Here is a 19437-nt window from a genome sequence, read left to right on the forward strand (position 1 = left end):
GCCTTGCAATCAATCAACAGAGGTGGAAAGAAAAACAGAAACACAAGCGATGTGTTTTAGGTTTTTTAATACACTGGTACCCACATGGGTTTAGGGCCTTGTCTTACCTCTTTGCTTCTGTTCCTTTCCTGAATTCATTGCTCTACAGGAAAATTTTAAATTGTATTAAATCAGCCAAAGAACGGGGACTTGAGGGCAGAGTAAATTCTTCCTCCTCAGGAACAAAAAACTTTAAAAAAGAAAAATCAAATGATTTCAACCTGAGATTTTTCCTAGCGGGACTCCGAAGGCGGGGCTGCGCGGAGGCCCCGCCCTTCCCCTCCCCGCCTCCGCCAGCTCTCGGCTCTCCTCCCCGCCGCCGCCCCCCGCCCTCCGGCTCTTCTTCCCGGCAGCCCTAGCGCCCGCTTCGGCGCTCTTCAAGATGGCGGCCGACAGTGAGGTGAGGTGTTTACTCCCTCCGTATTCCTCTCTCTGTATAAGTTTGCTCCTCCGTGTCAGCGCCCCGGAGCTCAATCTCTTTCTTTCCTTTCACTTCCCACAGCCCGAGTCCGAGGTATTTGAGATCACGGACTTCACCACTGCCTCGGAATGGGAAAGGTGAGTGAGTCGTTATCATTGGTTACCAGCACTTTGGGACCCGGCGTCTCCCCCCGCTACTCCCCCAGCATAGACTCCCCCAACCCAGACGCCACTTCTGCGGGAAAAGTAAGACCCGTGGGTGTCCGGGTCTCCGCCTCCTCGCTGCTGTGGTCGGCCGCAAGCCTCTTCTGCGTCTCGCGTCTGACCAGCCCCGGCCCGCCCACATCAGCCAAACCCCGGAGGAGTTTAGTTTTCTCCGCTCTCCGGCCACTCTCGTTAGACCTTTGGTTCTCTCGTTGCTGCCCGCCCGCAGAAACAGTTCCCAGGCTACCGCTGCCGTTCCTGCGTTCCTTTCCGTGTACGTCATTTTGTTATAGTGAGCAATAAACTTCGCAGGTGCTTTTTTCATCTTGCCGTGTACGTCCTTTTCAGGAGGAGGCCTTTCTTCAGAGTCCTGGTGGTTGTCCGTCTGCCACTCCCACCAGCTCCATCTTGTCTTTTAGAATAACCTTTTGAAATAGTCCGCGTCTGGCTTGGGAACGCTTTGATTCGAGTTGTTCCATTTCAGTGGGTAATGTGCCCAGGCTTCCGGTGCCATTAAACTCCCAGTTGAAACAGCTACGTGAAACCGTAGGATCGCTGGAATTAGTTGAAGGCCAAGTTTGGGGAGGAGTGATAGCTTGGATCCAGGTGTTATCAGTTTGATGTCCCAGAGGCCCTTCAGGTTTTCTGAGTGTTGAGGTCAGTAGTTAGCTTGTTGGAACATTTTATAATCTTTCTGGTTGGGAGAGGAAATCCATCTGGATGTGAATGTCATGTCATTAAACGGCATAGAAGAGATCCCTGCTGGGCTACTTGTTTGACCTGTTGTCCCTTCCCCCGCCCCCCCCCCAAAAAAAAGTCGGTAAGACACAAGCACAGTGGCAAGGCTTTATTGAGCAAGTACTGTGTGTTCAGAACTATACTAACAGAGAAGAACAAAGCCAAAACAAAACTCTTTTTCCATGTGTTAAAAAAACAAAACAGCAAATAGTTAAATTACTTTAAGGATGCTATTGCTGTGGAATGTAATTGTTGGAGGTATTTTCATAGAAAAGATAGGAAATGTGCTGGGCCTGGAAAGTGGAAAGTAATTGGTTAAATACGAGAAGGCCCTGACGTGAACAGAGACAGGTGAAAACCTTTGGGATTTAATGAAATGTCTTTACTGGAGTGAAGGCTGTTTGTTGAAGGGAAGTAAACAAGATTATTAAGGAGGATAGGACCAGGTTATAGATAGCTTCCAAAGCTAAGTAAAGGAATCTAAATTTGGTGCTTTAAGACCAGTGATTCTCAAACTTCAGTGTGCGTCAGAATCATAGTTGATGATTCTATATGCCTGAGATTCAAAAATTTGCATTTCTAACAAGCTCCCAGGTGATGCTGCTGCTACTGCTGGTCAGGAGACCATACTTTAGAACATTAAAGAGCAGTAGTGAGGGACCCTTGATTTTAAAGTGGCAAAGTGATATGAGAGTGGTTTGAGGAGATGAGGTAAAATGAAGTTACTTTGATTAGGTTGTTGATTTGGAGACTGAAGAGAGAGGCTAGGAGGGAAGATTGTTAGACATTTCAAAGAACTGGATGATAGGCTTGATGAAATGTACAAGTAGAAAAAAAAAAAACATGGAAATGCAGTTTCTTGCCTGAGAGAATGAAGATAGGAAAGTGGCAAAGTGAGAAGAATCCAGTTTTAGACCTGTTGAATTTGAAATAATAACTTAATGTCTTAAAGGTAGTTAGAAAATGTAATTTGAATCTTGGAGAGTGGGATGAGGAAACAAGAGGAAACAAGAGTATTTAATGGAAAAATGATTACTTTCCACTAGCTAAATATTTAAAGTATCCTGAAGTGGACTGTTAAATCCTTTAGCTCCTTATTTGGAAGTAATTGTTAACACAGCTTTGAAAACTACCACAAAGTAGGAACTTTGAGTTTTGACTTTTAAGCTCTTGTTTCTAGAGTAAAACCAGTGTTTTACAGTTTGTGGGAAAATGTTAAGACTTTGGAGTCTTTTAAACCTTGAGTTTAATGTTTGAATGAAATTTCTTGTCAGTATGTTATGAGCCATATGGACAGTTTATTGAGAGAAGCCAATAACTCTTTTTATCCCTTGTCAATTGAAAAAATAGTACCCATGTGTCAGGCACAGTGCAGGGCATTAGGGATGTGGTGGTCAGTGAAAGCATATGGTTTCTGCTCGTGCTGAACGTACAGACTAATGGAATAGATAGATATGAATCAAATAATAGTACAAGAGCCTGTAATTACAATTGAAATACTGAGAAGAGAAAGAAACCTGGTCTTTTAAGAGCATATAACAAAAAAACCTAATACAGAATGAGAAGAGGAAGTGACTCTTCAGGTGAGATCTGGAGAGCTTTCAGGGATAAAGTTATTACATTTTTCTAATCAAATATCAATACTTACAGGATAGAGTCCTATTTTGGTTTGTTTTAGTACTGATAGGATTCATACAATGAATATTTTAAGATGTTCCTTCTTTTACCGTGAAAGCTGTATTATTTTAAATTATTTTTATTATAATACATCATTATAAAATAAAAAAGAAAGAAAAATCACCTGTAATCCTACCAGCAGGAGATAGCTATGGTTAATATTTTGAGAAAATTCCGTGTAATCTGTGTGTTGTAAACTTTTTGTGTTAAACTGTATTAATATTTATTTCTAAAATCATTTTTTAAAATTTATTTATTTTTGGCTGCGTTGGGTCTTCGTTGCTATGCGTGGGCTTTCTCTAGTTGTGGCGAGCAGGGGCTACTCTTTGTCGTGGCATGCGGGCTTCTCTGTGCGGTGGCTTCTTTTGTTGCGGGCAATGGATTCCAGGCATGCAGGCTTCAGTAGTTGTGGCACGTGGGCCCAGTAGTTGTGGCACACGGGCTTAGTTGCTCTGCAGCACGTGGGATCTTCCTGGACCAGGGCTCGAACCTGTGTCTCCTGCATTGGCAGGCAGATTCTTAACCACTGCGCCACTGGGAAAGTCCCAATATTTATTTCTATAGCTTCCATTTTTTAATCTAACATATGGACATTTTCTTATTTCCTCAAATGGGCTTCAAAACATGATTTTTAATGGGTGCATATTAGTCCTTTGAATGGATGTACCATTAATTTACAGCTGGTTGCTGCAGTTGGACTTTAAGGCAGTTTCCAGTTTTTTACCTTTATAAATATAATGTGTATTTCACATACAGATTTTTGCTCACGTATGCCTACATTTAAATTTTTTAGTTCTTTTTTTGCAAACGTGTTTATTTATTTCTAGAGCACTCTTCATAAAAACTGATAATTGCCATTTTAACCCCCTCAAAATATTGTATTAATTAATATCTTTTTTTAAATTTTAAAGAGGAGGTAATTAGAAGGTTCAGTTGAATCATAAAAACTCTCATTACTGCCGTTACACCAAGAATGTAAATAAATAATTTATAATGTCACTGACAGGAAAAACCTGTTTCTTTTGAATATATTTTGACTAGAATTAACTCTAGTACTCTAGCACTCTAGCAATACTATGTAAGTGTTTTAGGAGAGCCGTGTTGCTGTTAGATTGCATCATACATATACAGTGTAAGAAGGCAGCTTATTAGAGTAATAACAGGTCTTCTGACAGTGTCCTTTAATATGTATTGAACACTGCTACTGAGATGTGATGGTGTTCATTTGCTGAAATTGAGCATGTTGCTAGTCAGCGTTCATTCTCTTTAATAGTTCTGCTTGATCATTAGAATTAAAGATCAGACAGTGAATAGTTTAAAAATCTGTTGATTATTCCTTAAAGCTGACAAATCTACTTTCAGTTTCTTGCCAGCTGTCCCTTAAAACTTGTTTTGTTTTAATGGGAAAGTTCCCAAATAATATTTTTTGGGGGAGGGGGAGGCAAATCAGGGAATTCATAAGTATCTTTAAAGGAAAAGTTAATTTAAATAGATTAGTTATTTGGAGGGTAGTGAAGAAATCATTAGCTTCATAATTATCTTTACTAGTATCATTTTAGTCTGTCAGTTTTCCTGTCTCAAATTTATTATATTCATTTCAATATGGAGGGATTTACTCTTATATTTTATAGAAGGCAGAACAGGCTTTGTTGGGTTGGCAGTAGACTTAAAAAAAAATCAATCTAAGAAATCTAAACAATTTTGCATTGTTTTGATTCTTTTTTTTAGCAGAAACTTTAAATCCACGTATTATCAAGGGAATTTATTATTTTTTAAAATTTATTTATTTTTGGTGGCGTTGGGTGTTTGTTGCTGCACACGGGCTTTCTCTAGTTGCGGAGAGCGGGGGCTACTCTTCCTTGCAGTGCACAGGCTTCTCAGTGTGGTGGCTTCTCTTGTCGCAGAGCACGGGCTCTAGGTGCGCGGGCTTCAGTAGTTGTGGCACGCGGGCTGTAGAGTGCAGCCTCAGTAGTTGTGGCACATGGGCTTAGTTACTCCGCGGCATGTGGGATCTTACTGGAAAAGGGATCGAACCCGTGACCCCTGCATTGGCCGGCAGATTCTTAACCACTGGGCCACCAGGGAAGTCCCTCAATCTAAGAATTCTTGGGCTAAAGATTATTTTCATTTTCATTTCACATCCATAAATTAGGCTAACAATACTGAACTTACTGAGCCTTCTTTGTTGAAAGTGTTAAAATATTAAAAAAAAACTTTTAAAGGAATTATATAACAATAGGAAAAAATGTGGTTACATATTTAGAAAGTTTTTTCCTCTTTCCTAGGTTTATTTCCAAAATTGAAGAAGTCTTGAATGACTGGAAACTGATTGGAAACTCTTTGGGAAAGCCACTTGAAAAGGTCAGATCTATTTGCTGGTGTCTCTAAATGAGGATTTGCTTTAAAACTTCTATTTTTAAGTCTTTTGCTGCATTTGGTACATTTAAAGTAAATGCTTTTCAAGTTATATATAATCTATGAACATAGAATGGCATCTGGAAGAACTTGGATTGGAATCTATGGTGAACAATATTTGTAAGATACTTGTGACCTGTTTTTTAAATAATAAAATTTTGTATGTGTAATGTCATTCTTTGTGAGTGATTTTATTTCTGTTTCTCCTGATGTTTACTTCTCTCTTGCTTTCTCCCTTAGAATGTTCAAAAATAGTTTTTCAGATTTTTTTGGTCAGAGAAAAATTGCAACTACCAACTTCTTGGGTAGTATTTTGCGTAACTAATGAGGAAAAATCTTGGTTTCAAAAACTAACTTGATGTCATTAGTAGTTATTTTACTCAGTTTTTGTTTTTTATGATACCACTAATAATGTTTGTCCTTCCCCTCTTCTTTTTTTAACTTTATGGATGTTTTGAGGATATTTGAGAATGAAAAACAAGAATGAAAAAAAAATTCAAAATTGAGGTGAAACTAATCCTAGTTTAAGATATTGATAGTTTTGCTCATAAACCATGCTCCAAATGTTTACTGAAACACATACTCTGAGAACAAACCTAGATTTCCTGTATTTCACTGAAGGGAACTAACAATTTGATTTTAAGCTTACATAGATGCTCTCTTTGTTAGGTAAATGCTTTTCAAGTAAATTTGATCATTGTTTTTGTTAAAAATCTATTCTTAAAAAAAAAAAAGAAAAATAAATCTATTCTTAACTGCATTTTATCCCTATGTAAGGAACTCTCAATTCTCAATATTTGCTAGGGTTTTTCAGCTTTAATTGTGATGTTAGCAGAATTTGAGACTCTCAAAATATTATGATTTTTTTCTTTATCCATATGAATAAGAGCAGAAAAAGAAATCACATCATTTAATATAGTGTAATATATATACATTAAATCAACTGTGTTTAAATATTTTATGATTGTATTTTTGGATAGAGGAAATGTGACGTTCTGAAACACAGATATTCTATTCCACTTGAAACAAAGACATAGCAGTTGATATAAAAGCCAATAAAAGGCAAAACAAGCTGGATATAACTGGAGTGGGAAGTGATTTGTACTGTCAAAAAGAGAGCTAAACTGTGTATTTGTGAGCTCTGATATTATATTCCTTAATGCTTTGATTTACACGTATTCACTGGGTATCCTTTATGTGCCATGTCTGAAGAAGTAGTGAATAGGATAAGATCCTTGTTTGCCATTGCACATGAATTTTCATGAGAGAGAGGTAATTAATAAGTAAATAAGATTAAAATTCTAGATGCTAAATTCAACTTTGGGATTTAAGTTGGGTAATGTATTCAAAGTAGGTAGCATATTGCTATCAGGTAGTAGGGGCAAAAGGAGTGTTTTCTCCCTACAGGTAGTAGTAAATAAATCAAATATGGAAAATATGAACACATTTCAAGGTGAGCTGTAACTATGATGAATAAGATTAAAGAAAGTGTAAAGGAGTATATATATGCTGTATATATTCAGCATAAAAAAGAAAATTTAGAGCATACCTTAGTAAGAGATTGTAGTTTATGTCATGGACAGTGATTACCAATTCTCTTCCTCCACTGAGGGAGAATTAAGAGAAATTATTTTTTAAATACCTTTAATTATGGAAAATTTCAAAAATAGTATAGGGAACCCCCATGTGTGTGTCACTCAGGTTCAACAATTCTTTTATTTCTTATTTCAATATTACCAGTATCTACTCACCACCCCTACTAGATTTTTTTTAAATAAAGTTACATAATGCACAAAACTGCTTATTTTGATAAATGTTTATATCATGTAAGATTCCTCACTCAAGAGATTGGACATTTCTGTCATCCCAGAAATGTCCATAGTGAATCTTTCCACTTGATTCCCATGTTCCTCACTCATGTCTTCTCCCTGCAACCCCCCCTGCCCCCTGCCCTTCCAAGGCATCTGCTGTTCTTTTCCTTTTAAACCATAGATTACTTTTGCCTGCTCTGTGATTGGATATACATGCTATCATACAGTACATGCTCTTTATGCTGGCTTGTTTTACATAGTATTTGAGATTATTCTAGGTTGTTGCAGGTATCAGTATTTTTATTGCTGAGTAGTAGTCTGTTGTATGAATATACCACAGTGTGTCACTTGTTGACAGACATATTTGCTATTATGAATAAAGCAGAACATTCTAACATGAGGCCTTTTGTAGAGGTATGTTTTTATTTCTCTTGGGTAAATACCTAGGAGTAGAATTACTGGGTCATAGGCTAAGTGTATGCTTAACTTTATGAGAAATTGCTAGATCTTTTGTAACATTTTACCTACCCACTAGCAATATGTGAGAGTTTGGGTCATTTCATATTTTCACCAACAGTTGTTTGTTTTCAGCCTTGTAAATTTTAGTCCTCCTAATGGGCATGTAGTTTGTGGAATTAATTTGTATTTCTCTTTCTGGTTTTACTTTTGTATTTCTGTGATGAATATTGGTATTGACTACTTTTTTCGTGTGCTTGTTAGCCATTTGTGTGTTGTCTTTTGTGAAATGACTGTTCAAGTTTTTTGTCCATATTTTAAATTGGGTTGAGTTTTTATTGAGTTGTAGAGATCTTTTAGTTCTATTATATATTTTGCTTTTAAGTCTTTTCACAGATAGTACTTTTGCTAGGTTGTGAAGATATGTTGTCTTCTAGAATTTATCATTTTAGCTTTTATTTAGGTATATGACCCATCATGAACTAATGACATGTATGGTGTGAGGTGGGAATCACAGTCCAGTTTTTTACTTATGGCTATCTTGTTCTAGAACCTTTTGTTGAAAACACTTTTTTTCTCCATTGAATTGCTTTGTTGCCTTTGTCGGACAGTTGACCTAGGGGGGTCATCTTCTGGAATCTGTATTCTGTTTCATTAATCTGTTTGAAAATCCTGATGTCAATACCACATTGTCTTGACTACTGTAGTTTAGGGTTTCCCAGTTATGGCACTATTGAAATTTTGGGCCAGGTTGTTGTGGGGCTGTCTCGCGTATTATAGAATTTTAGTAGTATCCCTGTCCTCTACCTGTTAGATCCCAGTAGCATCCTACCCATGGTGAAAACCAAAAATGTATCTAGACATTGCCAAATGTCCCCTGAGGTGCAAAATTGCCTCCAGCTGGGAACCACTGAATAGCTTTAGAGTAAGTCCCAAATTTAGTTAATGTAAATTCTCTAGCTTTTGTTGTTTTCCCAACTTGTTTTGTCTATTCTAGGACCTTTGTTTTCATTATTAATTTCAGAATGAGCTTGTCAGTTTATATAAAAAGGATTATAATTATGCTGGGACTATGATTGGGATTGTGTTGAATTTATAGATTACTTTGAGGAGAAGTAACATTTTGACAATCTTGAAGCTTGACATCTCTTCACTTATTAAGTTATCTTTATCGCAGCAATGTTTTATAGTTTTTGATGAGGTCTTGCATTTTTTTTGTTAAATTTATTACTTAATATGTTATATGATGCAGTTGTAAATGGAATTGTTTTTAAATTTTCTTTTTCATTTGTTTGTTGCTAGTGCATAGACATACAATGAATTTTGTATATTGATTTGGTATCTTGAGACCTGGTTAAATGTAAAGATTCATAATCTTTTTGTTAATTCTTTTGCATCTTCTACATGCATAGTCATTTTGTTTGCAAATAGGGACAGTTTTACTTCTTTTTCAATTTTTGTACCTTGCATTTCTTATTTTTAATTGCACCAACTGGGACCTTTAATAAAATTTTGAATGGAATTGTTGAGAGTAGACATCCTTGTCTCCTTCCCAATTTTAGGGGGGAAATGTCCAGCATTTCAATACTCAGAATTGTAGATTTTTCATATAACACAGGGGAAATTCTGTTCTTAATTAGCTGAGAGGTTTTTTTGAAATCATGGGTATAATTTATTCAAATCTTATTCTGTACCTATTAAAACAATCACATGGTTTTTCTTTTTTTCTTTCTTTTTTTTTTTTTTTTTTGTGGTACGCGGGCCTCTCACTGTTGTGGCCTCTCCCCGTTGCGGAGCGCAGGCTCAGCGGCCATGGCTCACGGGCCCAGCCGCTCCGCGGCATGTGGGATCTTCCCGGACCGGGGCACGAACCTGTGTCCCCTGCATCGGCAGGCAGACTCTCAACCACTGTGCCACCAGGGAAGCCCCTGGTTTTTCCCTTTTATTCTCTGAATATGGTTAAGTATGTTGATTAATTTTTTTTTTATTGTGGTAAAATATATACAGATGGTCTCCACCTTATGGTGGTCTGACTTAGGATTTTTCGATGGGTATGGTACAAAAGTGAAACACTCAGTGGAAATTGTACTTTGAATTTTGATCTTTTCCCAGGCTAGCCTGTGTGGTACAGTACTCCCTTGTGATGCTGGGCAGCAAGCTGCAGCTCCCAGTAAACCATTCAATCACGAGGGTAAGCAACTGATACACTTAAAACCGTTCTGTACCCGTGTAACCATTCTGTTTTTCACTTTGAGTACTCAATAAATTACACGAGGTAGTCAACATTTCATTACAAAATAGGCTTTGTGTTAGATGATTTTTGTCTAACTAGGCTAATGTTAAGTGTTCTGAGCATGTTTAAGGTAGGCTAGGCTAAGCTATAATATATGATAGATTAGGTGTATTATGTTGACGTAACGATATTTCTAACCTGTTATGAGTTTATTGGGCCATAATAACACCATCATAAATCAAGGACGATTTGTACTTATGGTTTACCACTTTAACCATTTTTAAGTGTAAAATTCAGTGGCGTTACATTGTTGAAGTTTTCATCAACCCAAACTGAAACTCCCCTCCCCACCAACCCGAAGCCCCTGGTAACCACTGTTCTACTTCTGTTTCCATGAATTCACTAATTTACATCCTTCATATAGGTGGGATCATACAGTATTTGTCCTTTTGTATCTGGTTTGTTTCACCTAGCATACTTAATGTCTTCAAGGTTCATCCATGTGGTAGAATGTGTCAGAATTTCATTCCTTTTTAAGTTGGAATAATATTCCATTGGATGTATATGTACCACATTTTGCTTATCCATTCATCTATCAATGGACACTTGGGTTATTTCCACTTTCTGGCTTTTGTGAATAATGCTGCTGTGAGCATGGGTGTGTAAATATCTGTTTGAGTCCCGTTCAGTTCTTTTAGATATGTACCCAGAAGTGGAATATTTGTATCATATGCTAATTCTATTTTTAATTTTTTGAAGAATTGCCATACTGTTGGCTGGCTAAAAATACTGTTTTTCTTTATCTAAAAGTATCTTTATTTTACTTGATTTTTGAAGAGTAGTTTTGCTGAAGAATTCTGGCTGAAAAGTTTCCCCTCCAGTTCTTTAAAGATACAGTTCCATTGTCTTCTGTTCTCTATAATTTCTGCTGAGAAGTTAGATGGCATTTATATTTTTGTTCTAGCTAGGTGTTTTTTTTCCTCAGGCTACGTTCAAGATTTTTTTTTCTGTATCTTTTTAAGCCGTCTTAACTATGAATGTGCATAGGTTTATTTTGTTTGTATTTTTCCTGTTTAGTTTTATTAATACTGAATAGGTAAATTTTTTGTTTTTCACCAAACTGGGGAAGTTTTGGCCATTATTTTAAAAATAGATTTCTGGCCTATTCTTTTTTTCTGTGATTTAAGTTATATTTGACTTCTTGATACTGTTCCACAGGTCTCTGAGGCTCTGCTCTCCTCAGTCTTTTTTCTCTCAGATAATTTCTCAGGATTTATCTTCTGTTGTCTCCAGTTTGCTGTTAAACCCACTTAATGTATCTTACAATTTAATTATTGTAGTTTTTAGTATAGAATTTGTATTTGGTTCCTTTTATAATTTCCAATTATCTGTGATTGCTTATCTCTAAAGTTGTTTGAAAATATTTTCCTTTAGTCCTCCAATTGCAACATCTACATCTTGAGGTTGGATTTTGTTTACTGTATTCCCTTGCGTATACGTCACATTTTCTTGGTTTTTTATTTGTTTTGTGTTTTTTCTGTGTGTATACTGGATAGTAATTTCTTAATTTTACGCTTGTATTTTGAATGAAATTTAGGGACTAGATTCTGTTGTGTTCTCTGAAGAGTATTTTTTTGTTCTAGCAAGCAGTTTGCTTAATTGGATTAAAATTCCATTCTCTTTTCAGTGGTGACAACAGCTGAAATCTTTTCTTTTAAGTTCCTTCTTTGTCACTGTACCCTGGAGTCTCTACAGCACATGCATGGTTTAGCAGTTAACCAAGATTTGGGGCAGAGTTTATATGCAAATTTTGGGGCTTACCCCCTAGTTGTGCACAGATTAGACTGCCATTAGGTCAGAAATTCTCATGGTGTGATCTGAGGACCTCTTTTGGACCCTGAAAGCCTTTCAAGGTTGACAAGGTCTTGCCTTTTCCAACTATATTGTGTATGTGATGCCTTTTTTTCTTTATATGCTTCAGGAAGAACAATGGATTACAAAGAGTGAATGAAGATGCAGATATGAGAATCCAGTTGTCTTTTAAAAACTATATAATAAAGAGATTTACAAAATGTAAAACTCTACCGCTCTTCTTGTTAGTATTTTTTTGTTCTGGAAAATATTAAAATTTTATTTTAATAGGTAATAAGTTCATTGTCATTTTAAATGAATTTTTTTTTTTTTTTTTTTTTTCGGTACTCGGGCCTCTTACTGTTGTGGCCTCTCCCGTTGCAGAGCACAGGCTCCGGACGCACAGGCTCAGCGGCTGTGGCTCACGGGCCCAGCTGCTCCGCGGCATGTGGGATCTTCCCGGACCGGGGCAGAAACCCGTGTCCCCTGCATCAGCAGGCGAAGTCTCAACCACTGTGCCACCACGGAAGCCCTAAGTGAATTTAAAAATTAAATTTTTTTCCCTTTTTAATTTCTTACATGGGGTACTCAGTACTTTTAAGAAAGTAAAGGAATCCTGAGGCAGAAAAATTTGAGACTGCTGTCTTAGACGAGAAGTTACAAAATGCAGATCTCATTGGATGCAGTTTCATTTTTTCATGGATAAACTCTCAAGTTTCTGTCTCCATTTGGTCACTCTCCAGAGCCTTGAAAAAATGTTTTTTTTTTAAAACAGATTTTATAATTTTTATCTAAAGGAGGGTTAATCTGTCCAACCAGGCAAGGAGGGACTTCCCTTGTGGCGCAGTGGTTAAGAATCCGCCTGCCAGTGCAGGGGACACGGGTTTGATCCCTGGTCCGGGAAGATCCCACATGCCATGGAGCACCTAAGCCCGTGCGCCACAACTACTGAGCCTGCGCTCTAGAACCCATGCACCGCAACTACTGAGCCCATGTGCCGCAACTACTGAAGCCCATGTGCACTAGGGCCCATGTGCCGCAGCTACTGAGCCCATGCACCGCAACTACTGAAGCCCACGTGCTCTAGGGCCTGCTTGCCGCAACAACTGAGCCCATGCACCGCAACTACTGAAGCCCATGTGCTCTAGGGCCCGCTTGCCGCAACAACTGAGCCTGTATGCTGCAACTACTGAAACCTGTGTACCTAGAGACTGTGCTCTGCAACGAGAGAAGCCACCGTAACAAGAAGCCTGCGCACCGCCATTGAAGAGTAGCCCCCGCTTGCTGCAACTAGAGAACGCCCACGTGCAGCAATGAAGACCCATCACAACCAAAGATTAAAAAAAAAAAAAAAAGAGGAGGAAGTGGCAGTTATTGACTATTAGCTATGGTACTATGCAACATAATTGTGACTCCGCCTGTTAATCCTTAGACAAATTTTGGTGATGAACTATTACCGTATTTTATGGACAAGAAATGAGGCGTGGGTGCTTGTAGTAATTTCCCCAAAGCCATGTTGTCAGAAGTTGGTTTAAGCAGGATAGTAGGTCACGCTTGCCTTCAAAGACCCACATTTCTATTTTACTCTGCTCTTTTTGGCTTCAGAGATTTAAGAAAATGTAAAATTACATAAGGAAGTATTAGAATAGGTTTCTAAGGCAGATTTTGGAATTTTAGTTTCTTGGGCTTAATAAAATAGATAAAAATCTTGGTGGTATGAATATGATCCTGCTTGAAGACAAGGAAATTAAAGAAATGACCTTTTAAATTCTTTTTAGTCTTGTAATTTCGTGATTCTATGTATCTAGCAAAAATTTGAAGTACTTTTCATGAGATGTTAAGTTTAGGTATGGCATGATCTGAGAATAGAACTGTTTATGCTCTTTTTTTTTTTTTTTTACTTATTTTGGCTGCACTGGAATCTTCATTGCGGCATGTGGGATCTTTAGTTTGCGGCACGCGGGCTTCTTAATTGCAGCATGAGAACTGTTAGTTGCGGCATGCGTGGGGGATCTAGTTCCCGACCAGGGATCCAGCCTGGGCCCTCTGCATCGGGAGTGAGGCATCTTACCCACTGGAGCACCAGGGAAGTCCCAGTCAGTGACTGACTCTTATCTCACTGAAAGATAAGAAGAAAGATGGAAGAAAGATTATTACGGAAGAAAAATTCTTTCTTATGGAAGAAAGATTATTAACTTTAGAATATTAATAAAAGAAGAATGACTTTAATAGTATTGAAATGTGTTGAGATTTTTCATACCCACCCAAGAGACTGGAATGACATTTATTTCAGTACTTAAATTTCATAAGGCAAATGTAAAATAAATTTTAATTATAGTTTTGCTCTTGTTGAGAAACTTCCCAAACTACAGTAACAATAGGTCAGACTTGTGACTGATACCACCATTATAAACAATTTATATTTCTTTATTTGCCTTCTCTCCAAACACCGAAGTGTCACATGGATCATTAGATTGGGGGGAGTGGAGATTTTTTAAACGCTAAAGTTTTGGGAGACTAGACAGTTGAGGATCAGTCAGTGATGAGAATATGGTGTTTCTGAAATGAAGTAAATCAAAATGAAAGCAACATTGAGTTGCCTGTAACATTTTTAGGAATAGGATTATTTAAATTAATGTTTATAGTCTTTTTCCTTTAAATAGTAATCATGTCTGTAACTTTTCTGGATATTATACAGAAGGAAAAATATTTTATATTTCCTCTGCTTTCAAATTGGAAGTTTTTGGAGTTCTTTGCTGTTATTGTATTAAAAATTTTATTGTAATAAATGGCAGACGATATCTTTAAGAGACAGCATAGCATAGCGATGAAGAGTACGGGCCCTAGGGGATTCCCTGGCAGTACAATGGTTAGGACTCCACGCTTCCACTGCAGGGGGCACGGGTTCGATCCCTTGTCAAGGAACTAGGATCTTGCATGCAGAGCAGTGCAGCCAAAAAATACATAAATAAATGAAGTGGTCCAAAAAAAAAAGAGTATGGGCCCTACAATCATATGGCTTGTATTAGAATTCTAGTTTGTTTCTTTTTTTTTTTTTTTTTTTTTTGGCGCGGTACGCGGGCCTCTCACTGCTACGGCCTCTCCTGCTGCGGAGCACAGGCTCTGGACGCGCAGGCTCAGCGGCCATGGCTCACAGGCCCAGCCGCTCCGTGGCATGTGAGATCTTCCCAGACCGGGGCATGAACCCGTGTCCCCTGCATCGGCAGGCGGACTCTCAACCACTGCGCCACAAGGGAAGCCCCTTCTTAACTTATTTTTATTGAGGTATACTTGATGTACAATATTATATAAATTACAGGTGTACAGCAGTGATTCACAGTTTTTAAGGGTTATGCTCCATTTATAGTTATTATAAAATATTGGTTATACTCCCTGTGCTGTACAATGTATCCTTGTAGCTTATTTATTTTATACATAATAGTTTGTACCTCTTGATTTTCTCCCCCTTCCCTCTCTCCACTGGTAGCCACTAGTTTGTTCTTTATATCTCTGATTTTATTTCTGTTTTGTTACATCCATTTGTTTGTTTTATTCTTTAGACTCCACATATAAGTGATTACAGTATTTGCCTTTCTCTGACTTACTTCCCTAAGCATAAGACCCTCCAGGTCTATCCATGTTGTTGCAAATTGCAAAATTTCATTCTTGTTTTATGGCTGAGTAATATTCCATTGTGTGTGTGTGTATATATGTATCTATATATCACATCTTTTTTCCTTTTTGCTATTTAAAAATTTTTATGCCATTTTTAAAGATTATTTTCCATTTACAGTTATTACAAAATATTGGCTATGTTCTCTGTGTTGTACAATACATCCTTGAGCCTGTCTTACAGACATAGCTGTTACCTCCCACTCCACCCCTATAGTGCCACCCCTCCCACCCCATAACCACTAGTTTGTTCTCTGGATCTGTGAGTCTGCTTTTGTTTTTGTTATATTCACTAGTTGGCTGTAGTTTTTAGATTCTACATGTAAATGATATCATACAGTATTTGCTTTTCCCTGACTTGTTTCACTTAGCGTAATGCCCTCCAAGTCCATCCATATTGCTGCAAATTGCAAAATTTTGTTCTCTTTTATGGCTGAGTAATAGTCCATGTATATATATATAGATAGATAGATATATAGATAACATATCTTTATCCATTCATCAGTTGATGGACACTTAGGTTGTTTCTATATCTTGGCAATTGTAAATAATGCTGCTATGAACATTGGGGTCCATGTATATTTTCGAATTAGGGTTTTTGTTTTTTTCAGATATATACCCAGGAATGGAATTGCTGTGTCATATGGTAGTTCTGTTTTTAGTTTTTTGAGGAAACCTCTGTACTGTTTTCCACAGTGGCTGCACCAACTTACATTCCCAATAACAGTGTATGAGGGATTCCTTTTCTCCACATGTTCACCAACATTTGTTATTTGTGGTCTTTTTTTTTCTTTTCTTTTTTTTTTTTTGTGGTACTCGGGCCTCTCACTGTTGTGGCCTCTCCTACCGCGGAGCACAGGCTCCGGATGCGCAGGCTCAGCGGCCATGGCTCACGGGCCCAGCCGCTCCGCGGCATGTGGAATCTTCCTGGACCGGGGCACGAACCCGCGTCCCCTGCATCGGCAGGCGGACTCTCAACCACCTCGCCACCAGAGAAGCCCTATTTGTGGTCTTTTTGATGATAGCCATTCTGAAAGGTGTAAGGTGATATCTCATTGTGGTTTTAATTTGCATTTCTCTGATGATTAACAATGTTTTCATGTGCCTGTTGGCCATCTGTATATCTTCTTCGGAAAAATGTCTATTCAGGTCTTCTGCCAATTTTTTCATTCATATTGAGTTGTTTTTTTGATATTGAGTTGTGTGAGCCATTTGTATATTTTGGGAATTAACTTCTTATCAGTCATACCATTTGAAAATATTTTCTCCCATTCAATAGGTAGTCTCTTTGTTTTGTTGGTGGTTTCCTTTGCTGTGCGAAAGCTTTTAAGTCTAATTGGGTACCATTTGTTTATTTTGGCTTTTATTTCCTTTGCTTTAGGAGAAAGATTCAAAGAAAAAAAAATTGCTACAGCTTATGCCAGAGTGTTCTGCCTATGTTTTCTTCTAGGAGTTTTATGGTTTCTGGTCTTACGTTTAGGTCTTTAATCCATTTTAAGTTTATTTTTGTATATGGTGTTAGAGAATGTTCTAATTTCATTCTTTTACACGTAGCTGTCCAGCTTTCCCAGAACCACTTATCGAAGGCTGTCTTTTCTTCAATGTATATTCTTGCCTCCTTTGTCATAGATTAATTGACTCTAAGTGTGTGGGTTTATTTCTGGGCTCTCCATTCTGTTACACTGATTTATGTGTGTTTTTGTGCCAGTATCTTACTTTGTTTGTTTGGCCATGCTGCACGACTTGCGGGATCTTAGTTCCCTGACCAGGAATTGAACCTGGGCACTTGGCAGTGAAAGCGTGGAGCCCTGACCACTGGACCTCCAGGGAATTCCCCATGCTGTTTTGATTACTGTAGCTTTGTAGTATAGTCTGAAGTCAGGGAGCATGATTCCTCCAATTCTGTTCTTCTTTCTTAGGATTATTTTCACTATTTGGGGTCTTTTGAGTTTCCCAAGAAACTTTAAAATCATTGGCTCTAGTTTGGAATTCCCTGGTGATCCAGTGGTTAGGACTCTGCTTTCACTATGGGGGACAAGGGTTCAATCCCTGGTTGGGGAACTAAGATCCTGCATGCTGTGTGGCACAGACCAAAAAAAAAAAAAAATTCTAGTTCTGTGAAAAATGCCTTTGGTTTTTTTTTTTTTTTTTTTGTGGTACGTGGGCCTCTCACTGTTGTGGCCTCTTCTGTTGCGGAGCACAGGCTCCGGACGCGCAGGCTCAGCGGCCATGGCTCACGGGCTTAGCTGCTCCGCGGCATGTGGGATCTTCCTGGACCGGGGCACGAACCCGCGTCCCCTGCATCGGCAGGCGGACTCTCAACCACTGCGCCATCAGGGAAGACCATGCCTTTGGTATTTTGATAGAGATTGCACTGAATCTGTAGATTGTCTTGAGTAGTATGGTCATTTTAACAATGTTAATTCTTCCAATCCATGAACACGATATATCTCTCCATCTGTTTGTGTCATCTTTAATTTCTTTCATCAGGGTCTTACAGTTTTCTGAGTGTGGGTCTTTTACTTCCTTAGATAAGTTTATTCTTAAGTATTTTGTTCTTTTTGATGTGATGGTAAATGGGATTGTTTCCTTAATTTCTTTTACTGATAGTTCGTTGTTTGTGTGTAGAAATGCAACAGATTTCTGTATACTGATTTTGTATCCTGCAACTTTACTGCATTCATTAATGAGTTCTAGTAGTTTTCTGGTGATAGATTTCTAAATTAAAATTTTTTTTATTGAGTATAGTTGATGTACAATGTTGTGGCAATCTCTGCTGTACAGCAGAGTGACTCACACACATACAGACATTCCTTTTTTCATATTCTTTTCCATTATGGTTTATCACAGGATATCGAATATAGTTCCCTGTGCTATACAGTAGGACCTTGTTGTTTATCCTTCCTATGTATAATAGTTTACATGTGCTAATCGCACACTCCCAGTCCTTTCCTCTCAGGAATTCTGGTTTTACTGCTTATTTCCTTTGTGGCATTGGGCCATCTCAATTAGTTTTTGCTGCTGCTGAGGTTGCCTCTCTTAAAAGTATTCACCAGAAGCTTTAAAATGATATTTGCTTAAGTAGAATAGAATATAAACTAATAGAATTACTTAACACTTATTTGCTATAAAAAGTATCATTTGCTTCCTTAGAGCTCCTAGAAGTTAAAAACTTAGCACCTAGCTGGGAAAAAATAAAACTACGTAATGTATTTTGGCTGAAAAGGTTCAGGTAAAGGTTCAGGTTTCATCAGAGATAGATGAGACGTCTCTTCAGACATTTTTAGTTCTATTATTTCATAGTTTTTATCTTCTTCGTATATTTTAAAAGATTTTTTGGGGGCTTCCCAGGTGGTACAGTGGTTAGGAATCCGCTTCTTGTTGTGATGGCTTAGCATGTGGTGGCTCTGTGCGTGTGGGCTTCAGTAGTTGTGGCACGTGGGCTCAGTAGTTGTGGCTTGAGGGCGCTAGAGTGCAGGTTCAGTAGTTGCTCCATGGCATGTAGGATCTTCCTGGATCAGGGCTCGAACCCACATCCCCTGCATTGGCAGGCGGATTCTTAATCACTGCGCCACCAGGGAAGTCCCTGGTGTATTTTAAAGTAAGTTAGTATTTAGTTGAATTTGTCTGCATTTAATTTTGTAGGTAGCCCTTTTCTTTATATTTTGATTTTATTTTTTAATTTTTTTCCTCCTTTGACTTAGTAATTTTTCTCCTTTTTTCTTTGATTTTGATTTAGTAATTTGATTTTTTCCTCCTAATGAATTTTATATATACTGCAATTGGGAAGTCTAATGGGTGAGTCATTTTCTAAAAATTTGGTTGTAAATATGGCTGTTGAGAATTTTGACTGTATTTTTCTATAGTGAGGAGGAAATGTTTAAATTATGTTTTCAGGGCAGTGCCCAAAATATTAAAATT

At 37.9% G+C, this 19437-nt stretch overlaps 1 protein-coding gene across 2 annotated transcripts in view; it reads left to right on the plus strand.

Moving 5' to 3' along the window:
- Positions 1-392: 392 nt before the first annotated feature.
- Positions 393-19437, plus strand: part of RAB3GAP1 (RAB3 GTPase activating protein catalytic subunit 1) — a 131362-nt gene continuing 112317 nt past the window's right edge. For both annotated transcript variants that reach the window (XM_079924969.1, XM_079924970.1), the window contains exons 1-3: positions 393-439; positions 542-597; positions 5364-5439. In XM_079924969.1, coding sequence (XP_079781095.1) covers positions 422-439; positions 542-597; positions 5364-5439 — 150 coding nt within the window. In that variant the 5' untranslated portion in view covers positions 393-421. The remainder of the gene's footprint in view (positions 440-541; positions 598-5363; positions 5440-19437) is intronic.

This window comes from Stenella coeruleoalba (assembly GCF_951394435.1).
Source record: "Stenella coeruleoalba genome assembly, chromosome: 6".
NCBI lineage: Eukaryota > Metazoa > Chordata > Mammalia > Artiodactyla > Delphinidae > Stenella > Stenella coeruleoalba.